The sequence below is a fragment of the Festucalex cinctus genome, chromosome 4, assembly GCF_051991245.1.
Source record: "Festucalex cinctus isolate MCC-2025b chromosome 4, RoL_Fcin_1.0, whole genome shotgun sequence".
NCBI classification, from domain to species: Eukaryota; Metazoa; Chordata; class Actinopteri; order Syngnathiformes; family Syngnathidae; genus Festucalex; species Festucalex cinctus.
Window position 1 is genome coordinate 10623797 of NC_135414.1, and position 23062 is coordinate 10646858.

Here is a 23062-nt window from a genome sequence, read left to right on the forward strand (position 1 = left end):
TATACACACTCATTGGAGCTTGCAAATAGGGAGGTGCAAGGATATCTGTATGTAGCAGAGTTTTTCAGCTACGGCATTACTTGCAGGAATAATAATAATAATAATAATAATTGCCAAATAGGGGCCTATTAGCCAAACAGCTTAAAAACTAGTTGCACATATCTTAAGTTAAAAAAAAAACTACAAATTTGAAGAAGACAAGACACCCAACAGGTGAGCAAGTTTCTTTGGGAGTTTATGGAGCCAAATAAGCAGCAAACGGGTTTCTCCCACAAAATTTTAATTTGGCAATATGTGATCTTGCATTAGTGAAGGGAGGGTGTCTGGATACTTCAAATGCATTATGGTTAGATTTTTCCTACATTCATATTCTGTATTAGGTATATCAATTGTAGCACATTGTAGTACAGTATTAAGTATCGTTTCTGGTCACGAACTTTAAAGGTACACGTTTGCACTCCCCCACTGAGTGAAGGTTCAAGTGCAGGTCAGATCACGAAACTGGTAAATGCTTACGTTTGAGATCTTTAAGTTAAAAATATATATATTTGGCTAATACTCCACAAATATCAATGGTGAATTGAAAGTGGTGTTATCTTTGCACCTGATAGAATTTCTTTAAGCAGAGCAAAGAGATGTTGATCTTCATTACACTCCATGTTTGCCAGAAGATAGAAGTTAATCCATATATTCAAATATCATTGTAATGGAACGTTTTTTTTATTTTATTTTTTTTATTTTTATTTCAACATGGCTAAGTATGTTGGAGCCATACCCACATCAGATAAATCCCATGATAAATGATTGTTTTATCCATAAATAATGCTAAAATTTTTTTGCTTGTAATAGAACATAGAACTTTTTTTTACCATTTAATACCAGGTTTTATTTTCCATGAATTTGAGATTTTGTTACTTTGATTTGGCCTCTTTTTCTTTGTGATTGTTTGTTGGATTGTAATTTGTTAGTCTTGGTTATTACGAGCCAGAATCACGCTCATCATCTTAAAATACAGTAATTGTTTGCTGTCCAGTTTTTTTTTTTCAGTCATGCCACTGTAAAAATTGTTACATGCAGTTCATTGAAATTAATAATTGCCATTCAAAACATAAATGATAGATAAATAGATATAGATAAAGTTATTGATTTGATTGTGAAAAACATTTATTTTGCATTGGCAGACATCAGGTTTGGTTTGTACGGAACTAAATGTACGCCCAAAGGACCCAAAATAAAGTTTTTGATTTCCTTGCAATTATTATTTTGCAATTTTTTTTTCTTCATGCCCTCCATTTAGTTTGAGTCAAATGGATTGGCGCATGCGCATTGAAAACGACAGCACATCAGTACCACCATTGTTCTGTAGCTGTAGCCATTTAAGGTTATGCTATATTGTTGGGATTTGAGTGAGTGTTTTGAATTTGGTATTTTGAGGGTCAACTTTCACAAAGCTGTCTTTCATTTGATATTGTTTAAATACAGCTCAGATTGTATTGGGCTGTTACCACGTGTTTGTCCGGGCTCATTTTCTTGTTAGACAATCTGTTTTGTTGTTGTTGTTGTTTGACATCTTTCGAATGACTGCCCATGGGATTTTATAAATGGGATATTCTGCCTTTTCCATCATCTTCTTTCTCCTCCTCTCTCCATCTTCACCTCATCTCTAGTCCATATGTTGTATGTGGCTCATGTTTTAAGATTAATAAATATATTTTGAGTATACTCTGTTGGCCAAGCTTTGCATTGTTTATAAGATGAGAAATACAAATAAATTTTATTCAGTCAAACTTCCCCAGATCAGTGGACTAGTGGTAGAGTGTCTACCCTGTGACTGGGAAGTCATGGATTCAATCCCTGGCTTGGTCAGCCCAAAAGACTATAAATGTGGGATCAATTTGCCTCCCTGCTTGACACTCAGCATTATGGGTTGGAATTGGGAGGTTAGATCACCAAATTTTCCCCGAGCACAAGCCCCTGCTGCTGCTTGCTGACAGTCAGTGGTCTTTTACCTTTCTAAAATATTATTTGGTTATACAGAAATGTAATTAACTGGTGTCAAAGTGAATATGTTAATTCAGTTAAAAGTAAATATATTAGTTTGGCTCAGTAACTAGAATGTACAGAAAATAATTTGGATCAAGGCAAAAAAGAATTATTGTTTACATCAATATGATAAAATGAGGTCATACGAAGTCACCCAATTTAGTTTCTGTGAAGTCAAAAATTTTAGATGCGATATCTGTTTTTTGTTGTTGTTGTTTTTTTAATATAATAAATATAATTTTTACAGTATGCGTTTAACCTCAGCTCTCGTTCATATGCTTGCCTGTCTTTCATAAAAAAAAAAAAAAAGTTATGTTTCAGCTTTCCCATTGCAGAAGCCTCATCATCCACGCAATGCAGTATTAGTCTACTGTACAATGAATAGAGCAAAACATTAGTCTACTTATTACTGAATAATGTCAAATGTGGTATTAATGTGAAACAAGGCAAAATACAGAAATTCGCCTGAAGAAACATTTACTTCTTCAGAAAATGCTGCCCACAAGGCAATATCAAAAGTATGGTACTGTATATTTCCAACAGCTTTGAATACAATTTGGCCCTCTTCATCTGAATATACATGCATATTCTCCTTGTGGGTATAAGAGGAATGAAGGAATGAAAGGCAGTGAAACCTTGGAAATCTGATTGCTTTCTTCCCCCCTTTGAATTGAAGTAAACATGGTATATTATGTGCAAACAAAAAAGGCTTGCATGAGATTTGGTTAACAGATGCCATAGAATCCATGTCATATTGAGAACTTCACCATGATAAAATAATATGATAATAATATTGGAGTTGGACAGATGTACCGTTAACATATACAAAAAAGGCCACTTTCAACTGTGCTGCTCTTCCATGCAGCATAATGCTAAGCATGTTATAAAGGGGCATGCAAAACTTTTGTCACTGGCCCAGTAAGTCACCATGGGTCTGACCCATCTAAGACAAAGACATCCGGTACCTCCACCTGAAAAATGGTTTAATGTTTTATAATTCAAGAACGTAAACAAGAACAACATTTGCTGAAGGGGCTAGCATATGCCAAGCGAATAAAGAAGCACAAATAAACACCACATGGAGCAAAACTCAAGTTTATTGATGATTTTAATCATTGTTGGGACAATTTAGCAAGCTAAAACACAAAATCAAACTAAATGTGCAATTGCTGTAGAAATTGCATGTGAAAGCTGAATGCTAACATTTGAATGCTTTATTATAACAATTATGTGAAATGACATTGAAAAGAATGAATGTTAGAGCTGCTGAAATAATAAAATTGACTTTTGAATCGCTACTACCACCTAAAAAGACCCAAAAAGTTTCAGTCATAAATAGTCAAGTAAAAAGGCTATTGTAAATATATTTTTAGGCAAATTGTTACATAGAGCAGGTTTAAATAATTGGACAATGATTATTATATGAAACTGAAGTTGCTAAAAATGTGCTCCAAGCAGGATTCGAACCCAGACCTTCCACACAACTATCAGGTGGATTAACCACTGCTCCACTGTGAATTTAGCAGTATTGATGACATTGTGACATTGGATGTACTGCTAAAATCTTGCGTTAATTTTGAATATAGAACGGAATAATATAGAGGAAAAAAATAATAATAAAAATTACATTAAATATAATGGATGCTAAATAATAACACAACAATTATTCAAAATTGCACTTGGACCCAAGTCTGGTCCAACTAGGATTTGAACCAAGTTCTCCACAGTGCAATGGAAGTGCTCTCACCACTGAGTTAACAGACATATGAAATTCAGAGCTTACCTAATATTTATATTGAACAATGTAGCATCATGCTGAAAAAGCTGAATGAGAACACGTGTTTAATAATTTCAGCGAAATTATAATGTATTGTATTTGTATCAAATGCCTGAGAATGATAAAAAAAAATGAATGTCTGTCCTATTGAAAATGAATTTAATGATAACATTAAATTGGGCGAAAACTAAATATAGCCGGAATTAAAAAAAATAAAAAAATAAAAATAAAAAGGTGAAAATTGTGGAAGTAGGACATTGGAAAGTGAGGATAATAATAATAATAATAATAATAATAATAATAATAAACAATAAAGAATCAGAAAAAACATGTTTTCAGCATTCACACAATTAGTGCAATACAATACAACGATCTCAGAAACATCAGTCCAGAAAAGTTCATGCAGTTCACCCACATAATAATGGAGCTTTAGCATAGCTTGCGGCATCCCATTTGTACCAGCTTTAATATATAGCCCTAAAATCATAATGATGCCATTTGAATTTCAACTGTGAGGTGAAATAGGTGTTTTCTTTGATTGAAGGAACTCTGCTGCAAAATACTATACCCGCAGCCCCCGTTCTTCTGACTGTGTCTGATCCATCTCTGTGTGTGCTGGATTAGGATGGCTCAGGACGGATTAGTTAATTATAGACACCTGCTGTCTAAGCGCGGTGTGTGTTGTCAGGTGTTGCAGCATGAGGTCGGCTTGGTGTTGAGTGCAGAGGGGAAAGGCGGAGTGAGGTGTGAAATTGCATGGACAAATGGTTTGCCATGTGCTCTGAGCGTGTCTGTTTTCTCGCTGTCTAATCTCTGACTGCTGACCGGTCATCAGTCATGGCTCGTTCACATATGATTGTGTGAACTCTAATAGACAAACATTCACACTGATAATACTTAAGTTAAAATACTATATACACTTACATTACACGCAATTTTTAATGGTCTTTTTTTGTGTGCATAAAAACCAAAAAAAATCAAAGCTATAATTTTTGTTTGAAAATGTGTTTTTGTTTGCAAATAATTTGTGTGACTTTAAATCAGTTTTCCGATTTTTTTCCAAACAAATTTCTCTCCAAATTTCAAACTTACATCGGCTTGCTACGTTCTATTCACATTTCCTCTTATTTATTCACTGATAATACGCAGTGAGTCCCCCCAAAACAGAATTTCCTGCCTTTTTCCGCCATGACCGTTTCCTCATAAAACGATTTGGACTCATTATCAGGATTTATCTCCTCTGGCACACGAGGTTTAATGGGAAGAAAGTAAGCACTGGAATTCCTCTTTGCCATTGTTCATCGTTTACAAGAGTTATGTGGAACTTTAAGATTACCCCAAGAACCAGCTCTTTTTACACATTAGCTAATCACAGTAGGTGATTGATAACCTAAAAAAAAAAAAAAAAAAAACTTTAACTAAGGGATAAATATATAACAACTAAACAATCACTGTGACTGAATATAATGTGAATAAAAGAAAAGTTCATCATTGTTGCTAAAAATGTCAAGAAAATCCTGCAAAGACTATTTAGCACTACTGGGACATGCCAGGTATGAATATGATGCCGAGTTTTAGTTATGACATTGGTTGACAAGTAAATTAAGGCTGTCAACAAAATGAGGGCTTAGATTGCATGTTCTGTCACAATGTCACCTGTCCGCTGAGAAGCCGTTTTCATGGGGACCTTGGAAATAGAGAGCTAATGCTGCTGAAAAGTGCTCTTATTGTGAAGTTTCATCACTGAAAGTTGTTGTGTAAAATAGTTCTGTCATTCTCGAATATTTTTAGAATCAACTTGTTTTTAATTCCGTATTTTTTTTAAATAATTATTTAATTTTTAAATTAATTCTTATAATTAATTGATCGACTAATCAGATTAATTTTAATTTTGCATTAAAGTATATACAAAAGTATGTTCCCCCGATTACTGTTTATTAACCAGTGATTGGTGTTTCTTTTGTAATTCGTATTTATATAGTGATTAGAAGGAAAAAAAAAGGTTGATTGACGTTGTACTACGTTACCGGTTCGGTTATTGTTTTCCAAAGTAAAAACAGATGTTATTTTGATTAAACAATAAGACAATCAATCTTCTTTCATGAAGGACTACAGAAATTACAATTACAGTTGATATGCTGAAATCAGACGATTTGGACAATTTTAAATTAAAAAAATGGCTCCAAACGATTAATCGATCATTAAAATAGTTGTTGATTAATTGGATAATCGATTACTTGTCAATTAATGGATTAATTAACACCGTCACTTGATGAGTAAAGCATACATATCCTACCTCCAAGTACAAATGGCATTGGCAATAGAACGCATGTGAATATGTCATTCATATGTTCATATATCACAATATGCAACTGCTTTGCAATGTATCACTTTGACAATGTTTAGAGCGATCAACTTTGTTACTGGGCTCCATATCGTAAGTAAACGTGAAATAATTATGCTCATGTTGCCTGTTTTGTTTTCTCCTGTGACGCTCACTAGTTCTCGGCCCCCCTCTTTCCATTTCTTTGTACAGCCTTAGGATGCTCGACTTGGGTTGGAACCCTCCATGCATTTCTTGTCTTGAAATCTGCAGCGTGTATCTCTTCCAGTGGCCAGCATATTATGTATTATGCCAGAGGGGTTGATTACTGGCAGGGTAACGTTGTTAATGGCCTGGATCTTATTCATGCTGTTCAGCTGACTACTCGGGACCTTACGCACCCTCATTAGGTATTTGGCTGTGGCCACCCTTCGAGTCGCCGCCTCATGATTGCTATTTGCCTGTGGAATTCCAAGGTATTTGTAGTCCTGCACATCTTTTATCCTGCCTTCAGGTAGTTCAATCCCTTCGGTTGTGATCATCTTCCCTCGCCCTACTTAGCTAGCCCGAATGATTTTGTGATGTCACTGCAGTATATCCTTGTAATGTGAATCAAGATGTCGATGTCACAGTTGTTCTTGGCATACAGGTTGATGTCAGGTGGCTGATCGTTGTCCCACTTCTGAACCGATACTCAAAGCCATTCTTGGTTATGACGTGACTGAACGTGTTCAGGGGCCTACGCAGAACAGCAACAGGGACAAAACATCTCCTTAGAATATGCTCATTTTAATATTCACCCGTGCAACAGTCTTTGAGTTGGCCTTCTGAGTTGCATTCCACAGCCTCGTTGAGATATTGAAGATGGTGAAGGAAAATGGTTCTATTTGCTGCTGACACAACTTTATACTGATCTGGAAGAAAATCTCAAGCAGCTTCTGACTATTGCGGAAAAATAGCTGAATATATTTAAAAAGCAGTTCAACATAAAGAGATTATCTTTGAAACAAAACAAAGTTTATAGTCTTTGGCACCACACAAATTAACCACCAAATCAAAATCATAGTCATCTCAATGGAAACAGAGCAAAAAAAAATACATTTCTTGGTATTCTTGTTGATGCAGAACTAATGTACTGTGGAAAACACTCATAGGCATCCTTTCATATTCAGATGAAGATATGAGGAAATACATACAAAACACTCAGATACGCACATACAAATTATTAACTGTTCAAATTATATAGAACCAAACAATTAATTGTTTTACAAAATAATGTCTCATTTTAATTGTATTCATCATTAAATATGTACTAAAAATTGTTATAGAGTACATATAAAAAATGAAATAGCTTACATTATATTCAAGGAAAGTAATATGGTGACACTGACAGCAATGTGATGTAGGGCATCACCTATGGGGCCATTATTGGAGCAAAACTATTTACAAATGCATATTTTGATCCACAAATATGTAAAACGAATTTGTATCCGTAACTGAAGTCACAAATGCGCACTGAGAATCTACAAATGCGTAAATGAAGTCACAAATGTGTAACGACGAACGGGAATCTGCAAATGTGTGACTGAAGCGTGTAATAAATAGTCAAATGCGTAAACTGATTTGTATGCATAAACACATAGTCCCTATCCCTGATCTAAATCCTATTGAAGATCCGTGGAAGGAGTTGAAACATGAAAGCAGCTATCAAACCCAACAGTTGGAGCAATTTGCTCATGGAAGTGGGCAAAATAGAGCTACAGAAATTGTTTGATTGCAGTATTAGCAGAGTAGTCTAGATATTCATTTGCATTTCCACTAAATGATGCTTAATCTGTACTATTATAAACCTGGTCAGGTTTTTCTTCCGTCATGTAACTCTCAAGCGTCAGCATTTTGTACAAAATGATACTGTGACTATAGGATTGTGTCATTGTGGGAAAGAGCACGACGTCATTCATGAAGAGAAAGTGAGTGTGGACGGGATGTTTGTCTAGACTGGTGACCAGTCCAAGGTGTGTCCTGTCTTGTCCAAAGTCCACTGGGATAGACTACAACTCATTCAATAAAGACAATTCTATAGAAGATGGATGGATGGTAGGGCTGTGCTAAAAAAATCGGTACGGCAATATATCGTTGCGGGCCTCATTACAATACACGTATCGATACGCAGGCGTCAGAATCGATATTGCTCGATAACTTTAAATAGCCAGTTAACGTTTGCCTTTGCAGCTTGCATTGTACCTAAAAAATAAAAACCAGCAGCGTCTTTGAAGTTAATTGCCTTCAATTAATACAAAAATAGCTCACGAGTGATTTGACACTGTGTTTTGCTAAGAAAAATGAAAGCAGAGGAAGAATATCAACATTTATTTACTTATAAACTTAACATGGCACGTTTCTTAACCTACCAATTTTCATATATTTTGTTTAAAAACGAAATAGAATGTTACATGAAAAAAATGCAGTTTTTATTTCCCCAAATATTTCAAATAAGCACATTTTAGAGCTGTAATTTTAATACTTTGATATTTTTGCTCATATCGGCTCATGCCTAATAATAAAGTTTCCCGGTGTGTCTGTGAAAGCTGCTCCTTGCTGTTCAGTGCGTACACATTTAAACCAGGCATGGTGGTTAACCAGAAGAGCTGCTGATAAAAATATTTTTGTTAGTCAACATAACAAAAATATCCTTTAGGTATACATATGACTGTTATTATAATATGCAAGAAAGCTAATGTAATATATCGGGATACGTATCGCCTTGAAGATCAAGTATTGGGATACATATGTATCGTGATACGTATCGTATCGTGAGGTTGGCGGCAATCCCCAGCCCTAATGGATGGATGGATGGATGGATGGAGGGAGGGACGGACGGACGGACGGATGGGCGGATAGACGGGCGTTAGTTTATTTTTTCCTCAGCATTGTGGGTTTATAGAATACAGTTATCATTTATATGCGCTAATACTACCATTTACAAAGCTTAAGATAATGTTCCTGTGTAAATAATTGATAAACGTGTTTCAAAATGATGATGAACTTCATACTGGAGATCTGTATAATATGAGCACAAGCCAACGTTTTTAGCTTGGAAAAAGCTTGGTCATGTTTTATTCAAAGACTGTTTGTGGAAGTAATATTCATAAAGATTCATGGTTTCGCATAGGATTTAAATTTTCCTCTCTCAAAAACATAACTATCATCTTCAACGTTACGAGTTGCATATCAAGTTGCAATCTAGAATATTTATGTCAGCCTTTACCTGCCTTTACATCAGTGCAATGCATACACATTATAAGATGAAAAATATTTTGTCACTAAGCCAAGATGTTTTAGTTTTATTAGTCTATAAATGTGTTTGGAGAAATTCTAAACAAATTATGCTCATACTTATTGTTAAAGAAGGCAGAACTAGCAAAAATTAAGAGCAGTAAGGATTGCGTTCTATCACTAATCTTGGAAGGTTGACTCCACCCTTTTTGTCTGGTTGTGTTCTGTCAGAGCTTCAGCAAAGCCAGTTTACCTTTCCACAAATCTCTGCAGCTGCATACGCAAGCATTTGAGAATCTGGATATATATTATATATCTGCAACTTTTTCAACGCTGAATAACCCATTCTGAAGAGAGAAATACATTTTGGTTTGGGGCTTCTAATTGGATTTACTAACAAACTAGCCATGGCTTTGTTCATGTTCACCTGACGGATAGCAGCGCAGTCACTCTCAAATACAAATTAGATTCTTAACAGTTCGCAAACCAACAGGTGAGTGCATTACGGATCCTTGTGTTGCATATAATGATACTGTAATGTGAAAATGTGTAAGTGTTGATCTTCTTTTAAACTATTGTTGGGCAGTTTAATTTCATTCATGATTTATTAGTCAGGTGAGTGTACCTTTGTTTGCTATCACATATTTTCAATTTGTAGTACATTTACACTCATCGAGCTATTTATGCATGAGATGATGAAACGAACTTCACTGTTTCTGTTATATTTTTATATATATAACTTTTTAAGTGTTTTGGCACGTTTAGCAAACGCAATCTAATTTGCAATGGAAAAAAATTATCTCATCTCTTTTTACAGCAAAACTGTCATTTGTTTTAGTATGCTTATTTTCAGGGCTGTTTTTGTTTTTAAGAAAAAAAAAAAAATCAAATTGGTAATATCCTCCATTGCATTCACCAGTTACACCTTGGTGGCACCTTGACTTTTGCCGGGAAGCCCCTTTTCAGTTACGTAACACAATTACTTGTGTGCTCGAGGTGCTAATTTTATCCTCTTGTAAAGACTTAAGCCTCATTAATGCTGGAGCACTCTGTATCAGACAGACGTGATTGGCTTGGCAGGTTCTCTCGTTACCTTAAATGTTCCTTCAATCATATCACACAAAAATTTCTTTAGTAGTTGTTGATTTGAGTTTTTATTAAACCTCAAGTAGCCAGCTTGGTGCTTACACAGTTCTTATTATCTACTTCTCTTTTCATACTTAAAGAAAACACATTTTGCAAGGTGAATTGAATATTTTATAATTTCACCTTTTCAAACCAAAATAATAGTGTCCATATTGTACTTGCTACCAGAACTAATGATCCAGGTGTTCAAGTCAAGAAGGTCAAGCATCTCAATGACACGAGCTTTGTTACATAACTGTGAACGTCTGTACCCTCCAGTAGATTTAAAGGCCTCACAGGGGAGAGCTGATCTTTAAGTCCAAGAGGCTTTACACCAGCAAACCATAACAGACCAACATGTTGCATCAGTGGTGAGATGAAGCAGCATGATGAAAAGCTTGGGTCAACAGTAATCTGTGAGATTTGTAAGCAACATTCAAACTTTCAAAAAGGTAGAAATAAAATACTGACTGCCCGCTAGGTGCTTTTCATCAGTTTGTGTTAGTTAGCTGGATTGTGGAAACACTTCTAAACCTATTTCAGCAAAGCTTTATGGGGAGAATGGTTATGGGTTAAGGAGGGAGCATACTGAATAAATAAATTGTGCTTGGAATATAATAGCAGTTGTTTGAGATAATAACTTGAATTGACAAATATACATAAGCATTGGAAACTACACATTGTATTCAAAACTAATGTACCAGACTCACCGTTTCTGAGAATTGCTGTGAAGCTTGGAGTCTAGCAACTTCTAACACTTTTGAACTTTTATTTGAGCCCAAGATGATTGGATTGCAATTCACAATTCTTCAACATTTAGACTCCTATTTGAAGAAGAAGAAGCCGTCACAAAGCACAATTGTTAAAAAAGAACAAGATGCGCTCAAGTGGTTAGGATTCGCCAAGCAATACACTGGCTTGCCTTAAGAGAAATGGCACATTTTGTGCACTGATGAAAGCCAGATTGTTCTTCTAGGAACAGTTAGTCAGACAAATTCAACCACTGACTTCAAGCCAGAATACACAGTGCCATGTAAATACTGTTGAGTATGGCGCACAAACACCTTGACATGGGAATATTTCTCGTACTATGGTACTGGGCTGATTTATCGTATACCATGGATTGGGGATCAGTTATATAGCAAATTTAAGGGGTGATGTCAAAATATTGTTTCTGAAGCTAAACTAGAGATGCAGAGGAATTCTTCAGGGCCTGAATACAAGTTCACAGGCTTCACATATTGGTCAACGTCATGCTGTAATGTTTGAAAGATCAAAGTAATGTTATTTTGTTTGCATTTGTGTGCTGTATGTTGAAAATCAAGCTATTATAATGATATTTAGGGTTTTTTTTTGCATTTTAGTTTTCTAAACAAACTGCTATTCCGAATGCACTTTTAGGTGAAGATCAGCATAGTTTTTCAGATACAGAATATATTTGTATGTTTATTTTAAGGTATAGCTTTTAAGGTGTGTGTGAAAAGTGCATTCATATGATTCCTATTGTCGTTAAATGTGTTTTTGCTTTGACGATTTACTTTAGTACAACATCATAATCCGAATTACAGGATCGACAGAAAAAAACCTTGTTCTTTTAGTATATCTATTTATGATACGAAACAACTAGCAACTTTATTCTAAACCTTTAACATCAGTACATTTAAAATCCATTCAGTCGCCTGTGCATGTGCTTCTTTATTTGTTGCAAGAATCTAACTGCAGTCCTTGGCACTAATGGCGCTACCTTTGAGCTTGACAACAGGCATGCAATGACTCTCCAGAAGGTTGAATATGTGTGACATTGCTCTTAGTCCAATGCTAACCTCATTGACTGAAAAAAAAAATTGTGCATCAGCCAAGTGTAGAACTTTCTGAATGCCAAATGTAAATAATAGCCTCGGCAGTTTTCCCACTAGTTGCACAAGGCCACAAATACAGCTTCTTTTTCATTTACTGAAAATATGTTGATTTCATTCACCCAATTTGAATGTCAAAAGAGTTCACATCTCGTCTCACTGCAAGAAAAGCTTTTCTTGTGTTCTTCTGTCACAGTGCCAACAAGATGCAGAAGCAAGTGGAGGTCAGGATAGATGAGGACCACCTGAAGCCCACAGTGGACACGACTGAGAGTACATGTAACATTATATGTGATAAAGTCATGAAGAACATGGTTCTAACTCTGACAATTCTTGGTGAGTTTATGGTCATATTAATATTGATTGTCCACTAGCTGGCAAATAAAACAAAGATTGTATTGATAGAACTATAGCAGTGCACAGTGGTCAACATGGTGGTCGTTGTATGATTCCTCAATGTCTTCAATAATGGTAGTGAGGCAACGGTGACTCTACTCTGACATGCAATTGTCATTGTAAATTTGTTTATTTGTCCTTTATGGTTGATTCAGGTGTGTTTCTGGGTTCCATTGCTGGAATGCTGCTGCGACACATATCACCTCTTCCTTCTGATGTTATTATGATCATAAGCTTCCCGGGGGAGATCCTAATGAGGATGTTGAAGATGCTTATTTTGCCTCTTGTTGTTTCAAGTCTGGTCACAGGTGGGTAAAAGAAGGTGGCGGCTGCAAATATGCCGCCTAATTTGCGTGTGCTGTGTTCCTTACTGCGGGAGGCAGCCTAGAGTCTGGAGCCTCGAGCTGAAACAGCAAACACCAGGATAAAGAGCTTCAGGTTACAAAAAGGCTTTTAAAAGCTTGACTGTAGCAAACCTGAAGTAATGAAGAAGGGCCTTGTGAATATTGCCAGCTCAAAATGCAATTTAAAATCACATTCCTCTAATTTTTATCAATTCATATTTATACAACAGTACATGCATCCAAAGGGGGCTAAAAAGGCTTTAAGAAAATAAATAAATTTGAAAAAATCAGTTTCGCTAATAGGGATATAGAATCCATTGTCAGAAGAAGTTTAAAACTGGTCCATGTTCCGTGCCTCCATTGTTGAGACAGCCACCCGAGCTATGACCGGAAGGGCACCATGCAAGTTCTGCCGGAAGTGGGAGTTGAAAACTTCTTCTGAAAGAGGACTCTGCTATACAGATCCATGCGACCAGATCCCTAAGTGGAAGAAAATGAATGTGTGGATAATCATTGAAAAATATCTATTATAAATTAGGAGCAGGGGCGGCACCGTGGCTGAGGACGCAAGATTGAGTCCAGGCTTACTGGGTGGCCTTTGCATGTTCTTCACGTGCTCGCGTGGGTCTTCTCCGGGTACTCCGGTCTCCTCCCACATTCCAAAGACATGCATGGCAGGTTAATTGGGCATTCCAAATTGTCCCTCGGTGTGCTTATGAGTGTGAGGGGTTGTTCGTCTCTGTGTGCCCTGCAATTGGCTGGCAACCAGTTCAGGGTGTACCCCACCTACTGCCCAAAGCCGGTTGGGATAGGCTCCAGCACTCCCGTGACCCTTGTGAGGAGAAGCGGTTAAGAAAAGGGATGGATGGATGGATGGTTGGATGGTTGGATGGATTAGGGTTGTCAGGCGGCTAAAAATTTTATTGATAATTAATCGGATGACTTCAATGGTTAACTCACGATTAATCACAAATTTTATATATGTTTTGAATGTACAGTAAAATGTACAATAAAATGTTTTTTTCCCTAATTTTTCATACTCTTAAAAAAAAATGAAAAAAAATGTTCAACTGGCTGCATCTTTTAGTCATTGATACAGTAATTTAATAATAATTCATAAAATTGAGTCAAATAAAAATATGTACTGTAAAAAACGAGTGTGATATTGATTTGTGTTTTTTTTTTTTTTTCTAAAGAGAGAGCTCAGTTGTTCATTCGGCGGTCTTACCGATACAACATCTTATCATCATTGCTCTCTCTCTCTTTTTTTTTTTTTTTTTTTGTGCGTATGTGCACATTTGTGTGCGTGTATAAGTGTGTCCGTGCGCAAATGTGTGCGTGGGTGTGTGCGCGTGTGTGCGAATTCGTTTAAGTTTATGCTCATTAGTTCACCTAAAACCGAATAAAAATCCCATTACCCTTCACCTTAACCGGATGCTTCAGAGTCTCGCCAGTGTCGTTAAGTTCAGAAGGTCAGGAGACCAGAGGAAAGGTCACAAAAAAGAAAGATAGATCAAGGTGAAATCCAGCACCAACCAAACACCACCTGCCACCCACATGGTTACAAAACCAGAGTGTTACGCCAACCCCAGAAACCTCTAAATTGCAACAAATTAAGGAGATTTCAAGAGACCAGAGGAAGAACTAAGGTGGAAGGAGGGAAGGATAGATGAAGCAGATTGTTTTGTGTTGTTATTGTTTTGTTCTTAATATATTGATGTAAATTTTATTCACTTGTATACTTGGTTACGTTTGTTTTGTTCTTCACTTATATGATTCTTTACTGCATGACCAATTTCTGCTCGATGTACAGCACTTTCATTTTTCTGCCACTAGATGGCATAATTGCATTTGTAAGACGGTGACAACTCAGCACATTTTTCTTTTCATATTAAGAGCTAACTAATCTTTAACATGAAGTAACTTGATAAATTCTGCACAAATATACACATTATTCTTAAATGTATTACTGCTAAATTTTGATGTGGAAAATGTCTGCTGTGTTGTGACTGGAATTCCCCCAGTACATGCTTTCCAAGTAAGGGACGATCATTATTCACCGTTAAAGGAACTTTCACTCAAAATTAACGCACTAATTTTGACCCCCCTATTATAAATACATTCAGTTCATATCATCATCACATTAAAATGAAACTCAAAGTGACTTTGCATCATAGTTTGATATTCTTGTGAAATTTCTGCTCTAACAGGACTGGCTGGCTTGGATGCGAAATCTAGTGGTCGTTTAGGCACCAGAGCTATGGTATACTACATGTCAACAACAGTGATTGCAGCAGTCTTGGGGGTGATCTTAGTGCTGCTCATCCATCCTGGGAACCCAAAACTAAGAGCTAATCTTGGACAGGGGAAGAAGAATGACGACGTTTCAAGTGTGGATGCTCTCTTTGATCTCATCCGAAATCTGTTCCCGGAAAACTTGGTACAAGCTTGCTTCCAACAGGTACATTGTCCTACTCTCAATATTTTGTGTGTTTTCCAGTGCCATGAAGTTTGGATCTCTTCCTAATTCCAATTTTCTTGTTTCTTGTGCAGATACAAACAGTGACCACAAAAGTACAAGTACCCACTAACAGAACCAAAGCACCCCCGCAGTTCACCATCAAGAGGTCACTTCAGTTCAAGGGTGGGATGAATGTCCTTGGTAAGTTATTGATCTTATTCCAGACCAAAAAAAAGTACTAAGGAAATTCGGATTACATTCTGGGTGCCTGACTTGACTTTTAATTGGCACTTATGTTTTTTTTTCCCCCCTCAAAGGTTTGATTGGATTCTTTGTTGCTTTCGGTGTCATCATGGGGAAAATGGGGGAGAAGGCCAAACTTATGCTCGAGTTCTTTAACGTCTTGAATGAAATCATCATGAAGATTGTGAGTGCAATTATGTGGTAAGTGTGTCACTCAAAAAACAAAACAAAAAAAAAAGCCAGAAAAAGAACAGTTAACACTATCTACATCATACTATTGATGCTCCACCATGAATAAGTGCAGTGTTTCTTCTTGGGTTTCAGGTACTCGCCAGTTGGAATTGCTTGCCTAATCTGTGGGAAAATCATCTCCATTGCTGATTTAGAGGTTGTTGCTCGACAGCTGGGGATGTACATGATCACTGTGATAGTGGGCCTAATCATCCACGGAGGCATCTTCCTTCCTCTAATATACTTTGTGATAGTCAAACAAAATCCTTTCAAGTTCTTCATGGGAATGTTCCAGGCTTGGGTCACAGCACTTGGAACAGCATCCAGGTATTGTAATAATTGTTTTCCAAAAATGATTCAAATGACCTGACACTGGGTGGCACAAGCTGATTGTTAGTGTTCCTACTATTTTATTTTTTTTTTTGCAATTTGCTTTCACAATTACCTTGTTTCCAAGGCTACACAGCAAATAACAACAGGAACTTTCGTTTCAAGCCGTAACTGAAATATTCATGCCAGCAGCAACTTCCAACTTTGTTTCCATGCGGGATATTTTTCATTTACACTGTGTTTTATTAATGACATGAGATGCCCTGATTCCCCTCCTGAGGTGAGCTCACTCCTTTTAAGTTCCTGCCAGCTCGCTGCTCCACCATCTACAAGAAGTGCTAATTGTCAGACAAAACAAACATTGCCGCTGTTGAGTCAGAGCTGATATTTTTTCTCTTCATAACCCCTTCTCGAATGATATTAGTGAAGTCTCACTGTCATAGCCTATATTAGCTTTTGTAAAACTAAATCACTATTAAATAAATCTGAATACTTTAGAATGATAATTGTTTGAGAGAACTGAGGAATGATGACCCAATTATATTTGTTGCACAATACAAAATATGAAATAGAATTCTTTAGATGGTGAGCCATATTGAGTTTGCCACTGTAACATTTCTTTTTCTTTTTTTCAAACTTTCCACAGTGCCGGAACCTTGCCTGTCACGTTCCGATGCTTAGAGGAGAACCTGAAAATTGACAAGAGAGTAACGCGTTTCGTCCTCCCTGTTGGGGCCACCATCAACATGGACGGCACAGCACTCTACGAGGCCGTGGCTGCCATCTTCATTGCTCAGATGAATGGAATTGTTCTCGACTGGGGCCAAATTGTTACTGTCAGGTGAGGATGCCACACGACATGTGAACTACCGTATTTTCCGTACTATAAGGCACACCTAAAAGCCTTCAATTTTTTCAAAAGCTGACCATGCGCCTTATAATCCAGTGCGCCTTATATATGGATCAATATTGAGCCGCAACAGGTCTCGCTGTCAAGACGCTATCGGTGACCCTGCACAATCGGTGACGCGCATGCACAGAAGATCCCGCCATCTTGGATCGCTAGCTAATACTAATACTTTACCTCAGAGAAAATAATAAAACAGCTGTTTATTCATTTTGGGAGTGAATGGAGTTGTCAGAAAGCTGGTTTGTAATCTATTAATAAAGTTTGACTGACCTATCTGACTGTTTTGTTGACATTCCCTTTAGCGCAGCACCATCTAATGGATGCATAACGTAACCCCAGCCACTACTGTAGCGCCTTATATATGAAAAGTTTTAAAATATGTCATTCATTGAAGGCGCGCCTTATAATGCGGTGTGCCTTATAGTGCAGAAAATACGGTACTTGGAAGTCAGTACCATTAATTACCATTAAAAACACATATCAATTCCAAAGTGGTTGCTTTCGTCCATCAATTATCCTCTGTATGTCCCCTACAGTATGACCGCAACACTGGCTAGTGTTGGAGCAGCCAGTATCCCCAGCGCTGGACTCGTAACCATGCTGCTAATCCTAACAGCAGTGGGGCTGCCCACGCAGGACATCAGCCTCCTTGTGGCTGTCGACTGGCTGCTGTGAGTAAAGCGCTTGAAATCATATTATACAGCCGTCATCATCATTTTTTGCTTTCTAACCATACCCGCTGTTTACTTTATAATCAGCCTGTTTACTTTTCCTGTTTACTTCTGCTGCACTCAATGCAAAAGTTTCAAACTACAGTTAACACAAGTTTTCAATTCCCAAAAGACATCATTAAAATCTATGTCACCATCCTCATAAAATGTGTAATAGCAAAAGTTTCATGCACTTCACAATTACAGATTCAAGCATCCTCGTTTAATTTTTCAAATTGTCTCATATTTTTGCGAGAGGTTCCTTCCTGTTTTAATAGAAAGGACATGTTTGCAATTAAGGCGGCACGGTAGTCGAGTGGTTAGCACGTCCGCTTCCCAGTTCTGAGGTCTCCGGTTCGGGTCCAGGCTCGGACCTTCCTGGGTGGAGTTTGCATGTTCTCCCCGTGTCCGCGTGGGTCTTCTCCGGGTACTCCGGTCTCCTCCCACATTCCAAAGACATGCATGGCAGGTTAATTGGGCGCTCCGAATTGTCCCTAGGTGTGCGTGTGAGTGTGGATGGTTGTTCGTCTCTGTGTGCTCTGCGATTGGCTGGCAACCAGTCCAGGGTGTCCCCCGCCTACTGCCCAGAGCCAGCTGAGATAGGTGCCAGCAGCCCCCGCGACCCTTGTGGGGAATAAGCGGTCAAGAAAATGGATGGATGGATGTTTGGAATTAATCTTTTCCTTTTGTCATGTTAATACAAGGCATTTTGAGTGATAGGCAGTATGTCATTTTCACTGTTTCCGGACGATTATCTCTAAAAAGGCAAGTGTCAACAGAAGTACCGGTAATTTAAATGTCATAGCAGTACCGTAGTTTAATCCTAGATGCTTCATTTAAATTTATGGAGGGATAGTGTTTCGGTTCTCCTTTTACCACATCATACTTGAATTAATAATAAATATGGCTGAATCACTGAAGTGACAGTTTTTGTGTTTTTGTTGGTAAAATTTCCAACATCATTCAATAATATGTGACCCTCTGGCCAGCTGTGTAGTCCCTCCAGTTGGACCTAGGTCTGCCCCAAGGTCTCGCTTCCGGTGCATTTGCCCCTATAAGCGACCCTCTACCAGATGAATCCCCCTTATTTCTAAGGCTTTTAGCAATTTTACATGTAATGTACATTTCAAGAGATGTACATCCACTATCTATGTGTTTACATTAGCGGAACACATGACCCACATGTGCAGACAATTAGCATGTAAAACAGCTACATAAGAGTCAACACTAGACAATGATGACAGGGAAATCAAAACTAATTAATAACACAAGTAATAAATCATTGTTTCTGTTTCTGTTGTTCGTATTTGCCAGCTTGTCCTTTTGGTCCACTGTAAAAGATGCATCAATCTGTCTGCCGATCTCATAGTCCATACCGCCCTCACTCACGAACCAGACCTAGAGACATGACCATTGTCTGTGATTTAAAGTTCTTATTCTCAACCCGGAAGCCTCACACTCAGCTGTCATCTGCCCCTGTAAACTTTAAAGGTCACAGCTCAATAAAGCCATCAGAACCATATAATCTGTAAATAGCAGTGGACAGATCCTCAGGCCATCAAATTGGCCTCGCTGCATTTCTTGGTTGTACCAAGGAAATGCTGTCCATAAAAAAACACAGTGAGCAGAAGTGATGATAAAAAGCTGTGGTGGATTTCTGCATCCATTGTAAACCATTTCCACAGAGAGAATGGCCCGCAGTAGCAAACGTACCACGTTGTACTCCTTTCAGGTCACATGAGAGATAAGGTCAACTGCCGTTTCCAAATCCCATGTGGAAAGAAGTTGTGCAAACCTCCATGCACCATCCAGTATCGCAGCTAAAATACGAGCTGTTTCAGAAAAGTTCCAGTATTCGAGTCACAAAAGATACAGTATATTTCAAATCCAAACTGCAGGGTTTTCCCTTCTAAGAAAGTAGCTTCTTCTCCCGCCTTGTCGACAATGCCGTCTTATCCACCATATTAATGTTATCCACGTTTTCAAAACAGGCAGTGTTGGGAATAACGGCATTTAAACTAATGGTATTAGTAACTCTGTTCTTTTTTTTAGAAATAGAGTAATCTAACTAACTATTTATGGTTATTGTACGTTAAATGCGTTAACGTAACAATTGATTTATTAGTTTCAAGGCTCAAAATAAGCTCACAGTATGTAAGTTGCACAGTCGTGTGCGTTTTTCCGGAAAGCTTGCATTTAAGAAATGTCATTTGCATCATTTTTTTTTTTTAAAGCAATTAATGAGTAATAACTAATTACGTGTATGAAGTAACATTCCCAAGACTGAAAACGGGTCCGCTTGATGACACCCTTGAGTTTTAGTTGTGTTTTTTTTTTTTTTTTTTTTTTTTTCTACACTGCAATGTTTTTCTTGGTCAGGACAGAACTGGCAGATGCTCAAACCATCGTGAACAGGCGAGTTGTCATGGTGAAGCAACAGGATCTTTTTGTAGATGTGCTGCATTAAAAAAAAAACTCGTACTTTTAAATGTGAGTTTAAATTTTTGCTCTTCTTTCTTTTCTGACTAGTACTTGGACTCTTAGCCCAAATCCACGATCCCCACTACTAATTGTATTTTTGTCCAAAAACACGTCACAGTCCCCCTCCCCAAAAAAGAACAATCCAATGTTATAATAATGGTAGATGTTAAGAAGTGCACTTTAGTGCTTTAGCTACAACATAGGCCTATGTTGTCTAAACCACTTTACCAAGCCTCATATCAGGGTATACTGACTCACTCACGGTCATGCAGCATCAATCTTTAGTTTAGGATAAATTACTTTAGCCTCCGGGATCCCTCGCCGTACACTGTTGAGCGGCAGTACCCAGGCAGGGTGTTCTTCCTTCCATCCATCCATCCATCCATCCATCCATCCATCCATCCATCCATCCATCCATCCATCCATCCATCCATCCATCCATCCACTGAACCGCTCATCCACTTGACTAGCTGACAGCTAGTGCTATGTTAGCCTAGTGCTAATGGCAAAACTCCCTTCGCATGGTCCTGTGACGGCACGAGAGGCCATCAATAAAGTAACAAAGACAAAGGTATTGATAAACTGTCTAGCTGGGCTTCATTGACTGCTTAACAGTTTCATCCAAAGCTTGCTAGCTGGCTATATATTCTCATACACATGCAAACGCTTGTGCATGCACTCCTCCCATGTGCCAATGCTGTGACACAATGTGACTCGAATCTGTTAATACTCAAATTCACTACTCAGTTCGAGTCACCACCGATTCATGCACAGCCCTTTTTCTAACACACCTTCTAAGATGGACACGCTATGCCCAAAACATTATATTTTACCACTAAAATGCTATATGTTACCAGTGGTTAGGACAGTAAAATGAGGAGACCCTTTATTCTATGTTATGTAATGTGAAGGAAAAAACAAATGTGTGGCCTGTGTTTTTCCTTTCCTGACTTTCTAACTGGGCTGTCTTACCTCTTATCGACATGCAGGGATCGCTTCCGTACCTCAGTCAATGTGATTGGCGACTCGTATGGAGCCGGTATTGTATACCACCTCTCCAAAGATGAGCTTGACTCTTTCGATGCCCAGCAATCCCGGATGGATGATTTTGAGACGACGAAAACAAAGTCCTTCTTTGAAAATAACACCAACCAGAATGTGTACGCTCACCACAATTCAATCCTGATAGACGACTGCAAGGTACATTTCACGTTAACGGATATAGAGACTTGTATGTAGACCATTCTCCTCGACTCTGTGTTTGGTCTATGTGACTTCCTTTATTGGTGTACAGTATGTGTAAATGTCTGTAAATGTTATGTAAATGAGGAAAATGTGGGTGAAGATTAAAAACTGTTTCTGGATTGACACATTCACCATTTAATCATAAGAAAAAGCAGTTTTTGTGGTACCAGGTTAACCAAAGGCTAAGTTTGTTCTTCATGAAATTATGGCCCTCCCATTTCTTTTTTTTTTTTATTTCTTTTTTTTTTAAACAATGAAAAAACTTCTCTGTGTATCACTTCAAGTTGAATGGACGTTTGTTGCATTCCTTATGCATCATGTTGTACACAAGTATCATTGGTTTATTTGTGGTTGTCTGATATCACACAGAAAGAAAACTGTTTTATTCTACTAATTGGACATGTATTTATGTATTCAAGGCAGCCCCAACCAAACTACATTTAAATTCTCCTCATATTTGAAAGTATACATTTTGCCCGTGGTATGACATAAAGACTGCTGTTTCACTATGATTAGTACAAAATAATGAATAGAATAATTTACTCTTTATTAACTGTAGTGAACCTTGTGGTGATATTGCATTGTATATGATGCTGAAGTTGAATTCTCATCATTTGGCCTATTACAATTCGGTTGGGCAGAGAATCCATTAAATACATGGCCAACACTCAAAATGCATTAACCCTGTTTTGATGTATTACCATAAAACATCTGTTATTTCTTTACATGAGTGCTCAAAAACTGGTATTGGGAAATATTCCCCCTGAGGATGATGGCCTGAATGTCAAGAACTTTTGGCTTCTCTGCTCCAACCACTAATGGTTTAATATAATGGTGCCTTGGGCCCTTGGTTAGAAACTGTTGATAAATGCTTTCAGGTCACCATGGGAAAAAATGGCAAGACTGCAGGTTTCTGTCCTGTTGAAGAGGAACCATGGAAATGTGAGTGAAGCAGACCCAGAAGCTGCTGCGCCTTACCCTGAGTTCCACAAGCTTTTTACCTTCTGACGACAAAACTAAACAAAAAATGACACTCATTAACCAGCGAGACTGTACATCCTAAAGTTTCCCTTTTTACATTGTTATCAGTTACCCATCTGAGTAGCTTCACATCACCTCAGATCGATTGTGTATTTAACAAGTTCCAACAACATGTGGTTGAAAAGACTCAGGGCCTTACTTGGTGCTGCTGCAAACTTCATGTTTAGTCAAATACATACTTCAACGTTTTGTAACATTTCATTTCACTTTTATATTCAACATCTTTGTGTTGCATAGAGAGTGTTGCGAATAATGGAAAAGCAGATCATT

At 37.7% G+C, this 23062-nt stretch overlaps 1 protein-coding gene across 2 annotated transcripts; it reads left to right on the forward strand.

The window, feature by feature from the left end:
• slc1a2a (solute carrier family 1 member 2a) lies at nt 1–23062 on the forward strand. Of its 2 annotated transcripts, none has more exons than XM_077518813.1 (11): nt 1–213; nt 12597–12736; nt 12952–13104; nt 15351–15601; nt 15694–15802; nt 15919–16045; nt 16169–16402; nt 17052–17246; nt 17852–17986; nt 21496–21706; nt 22630–23062. In XM_077518813.1, exons 2-11 carry the CDS (start codon nt 12607–12609, stop codon nt 22699–22701), a joined length of 1617 nt encoding a protein of 538 aa, XP_077374939.1. In that variant the 5' UTR covers nt 1–213; nt 12597–12606; the 3' UTR covers nt 22702–23062. The 2 variants fall into 2 exon arrangements, with proteins under 2 accessions (XP_077374939.1, XP_077374938.1); XM_077518812.1 differs by lacking the exon at nt 1–213 and adding an exon at nt 9663–9912.

Bases quoted from the DNA above. Each gene is read 5' to 3' on its own strand.
- slc1a2a (XM_077518813.1), top strand. From the start codon at position 12,607: ATGCAGAAGCAAGTGGAGGTCAGGATAGATGAGGACCACCTGAAGCCC. The intron at 13,105-15,350 runs GTGGGTAAAAGA...CTGCTCTAACAG, and splicing joins TGTTTCAAGTCTGGTCACAG to GACTGGCTGGCTTGGATGCG. The intron at 16,046-16,168 runs GTAAGTGTGTCA...CTTGGGTTTCAG, and splicing joins ATTGTGAGTGCAATTATGTG to GTACTCGCCAGTTGGAATTG.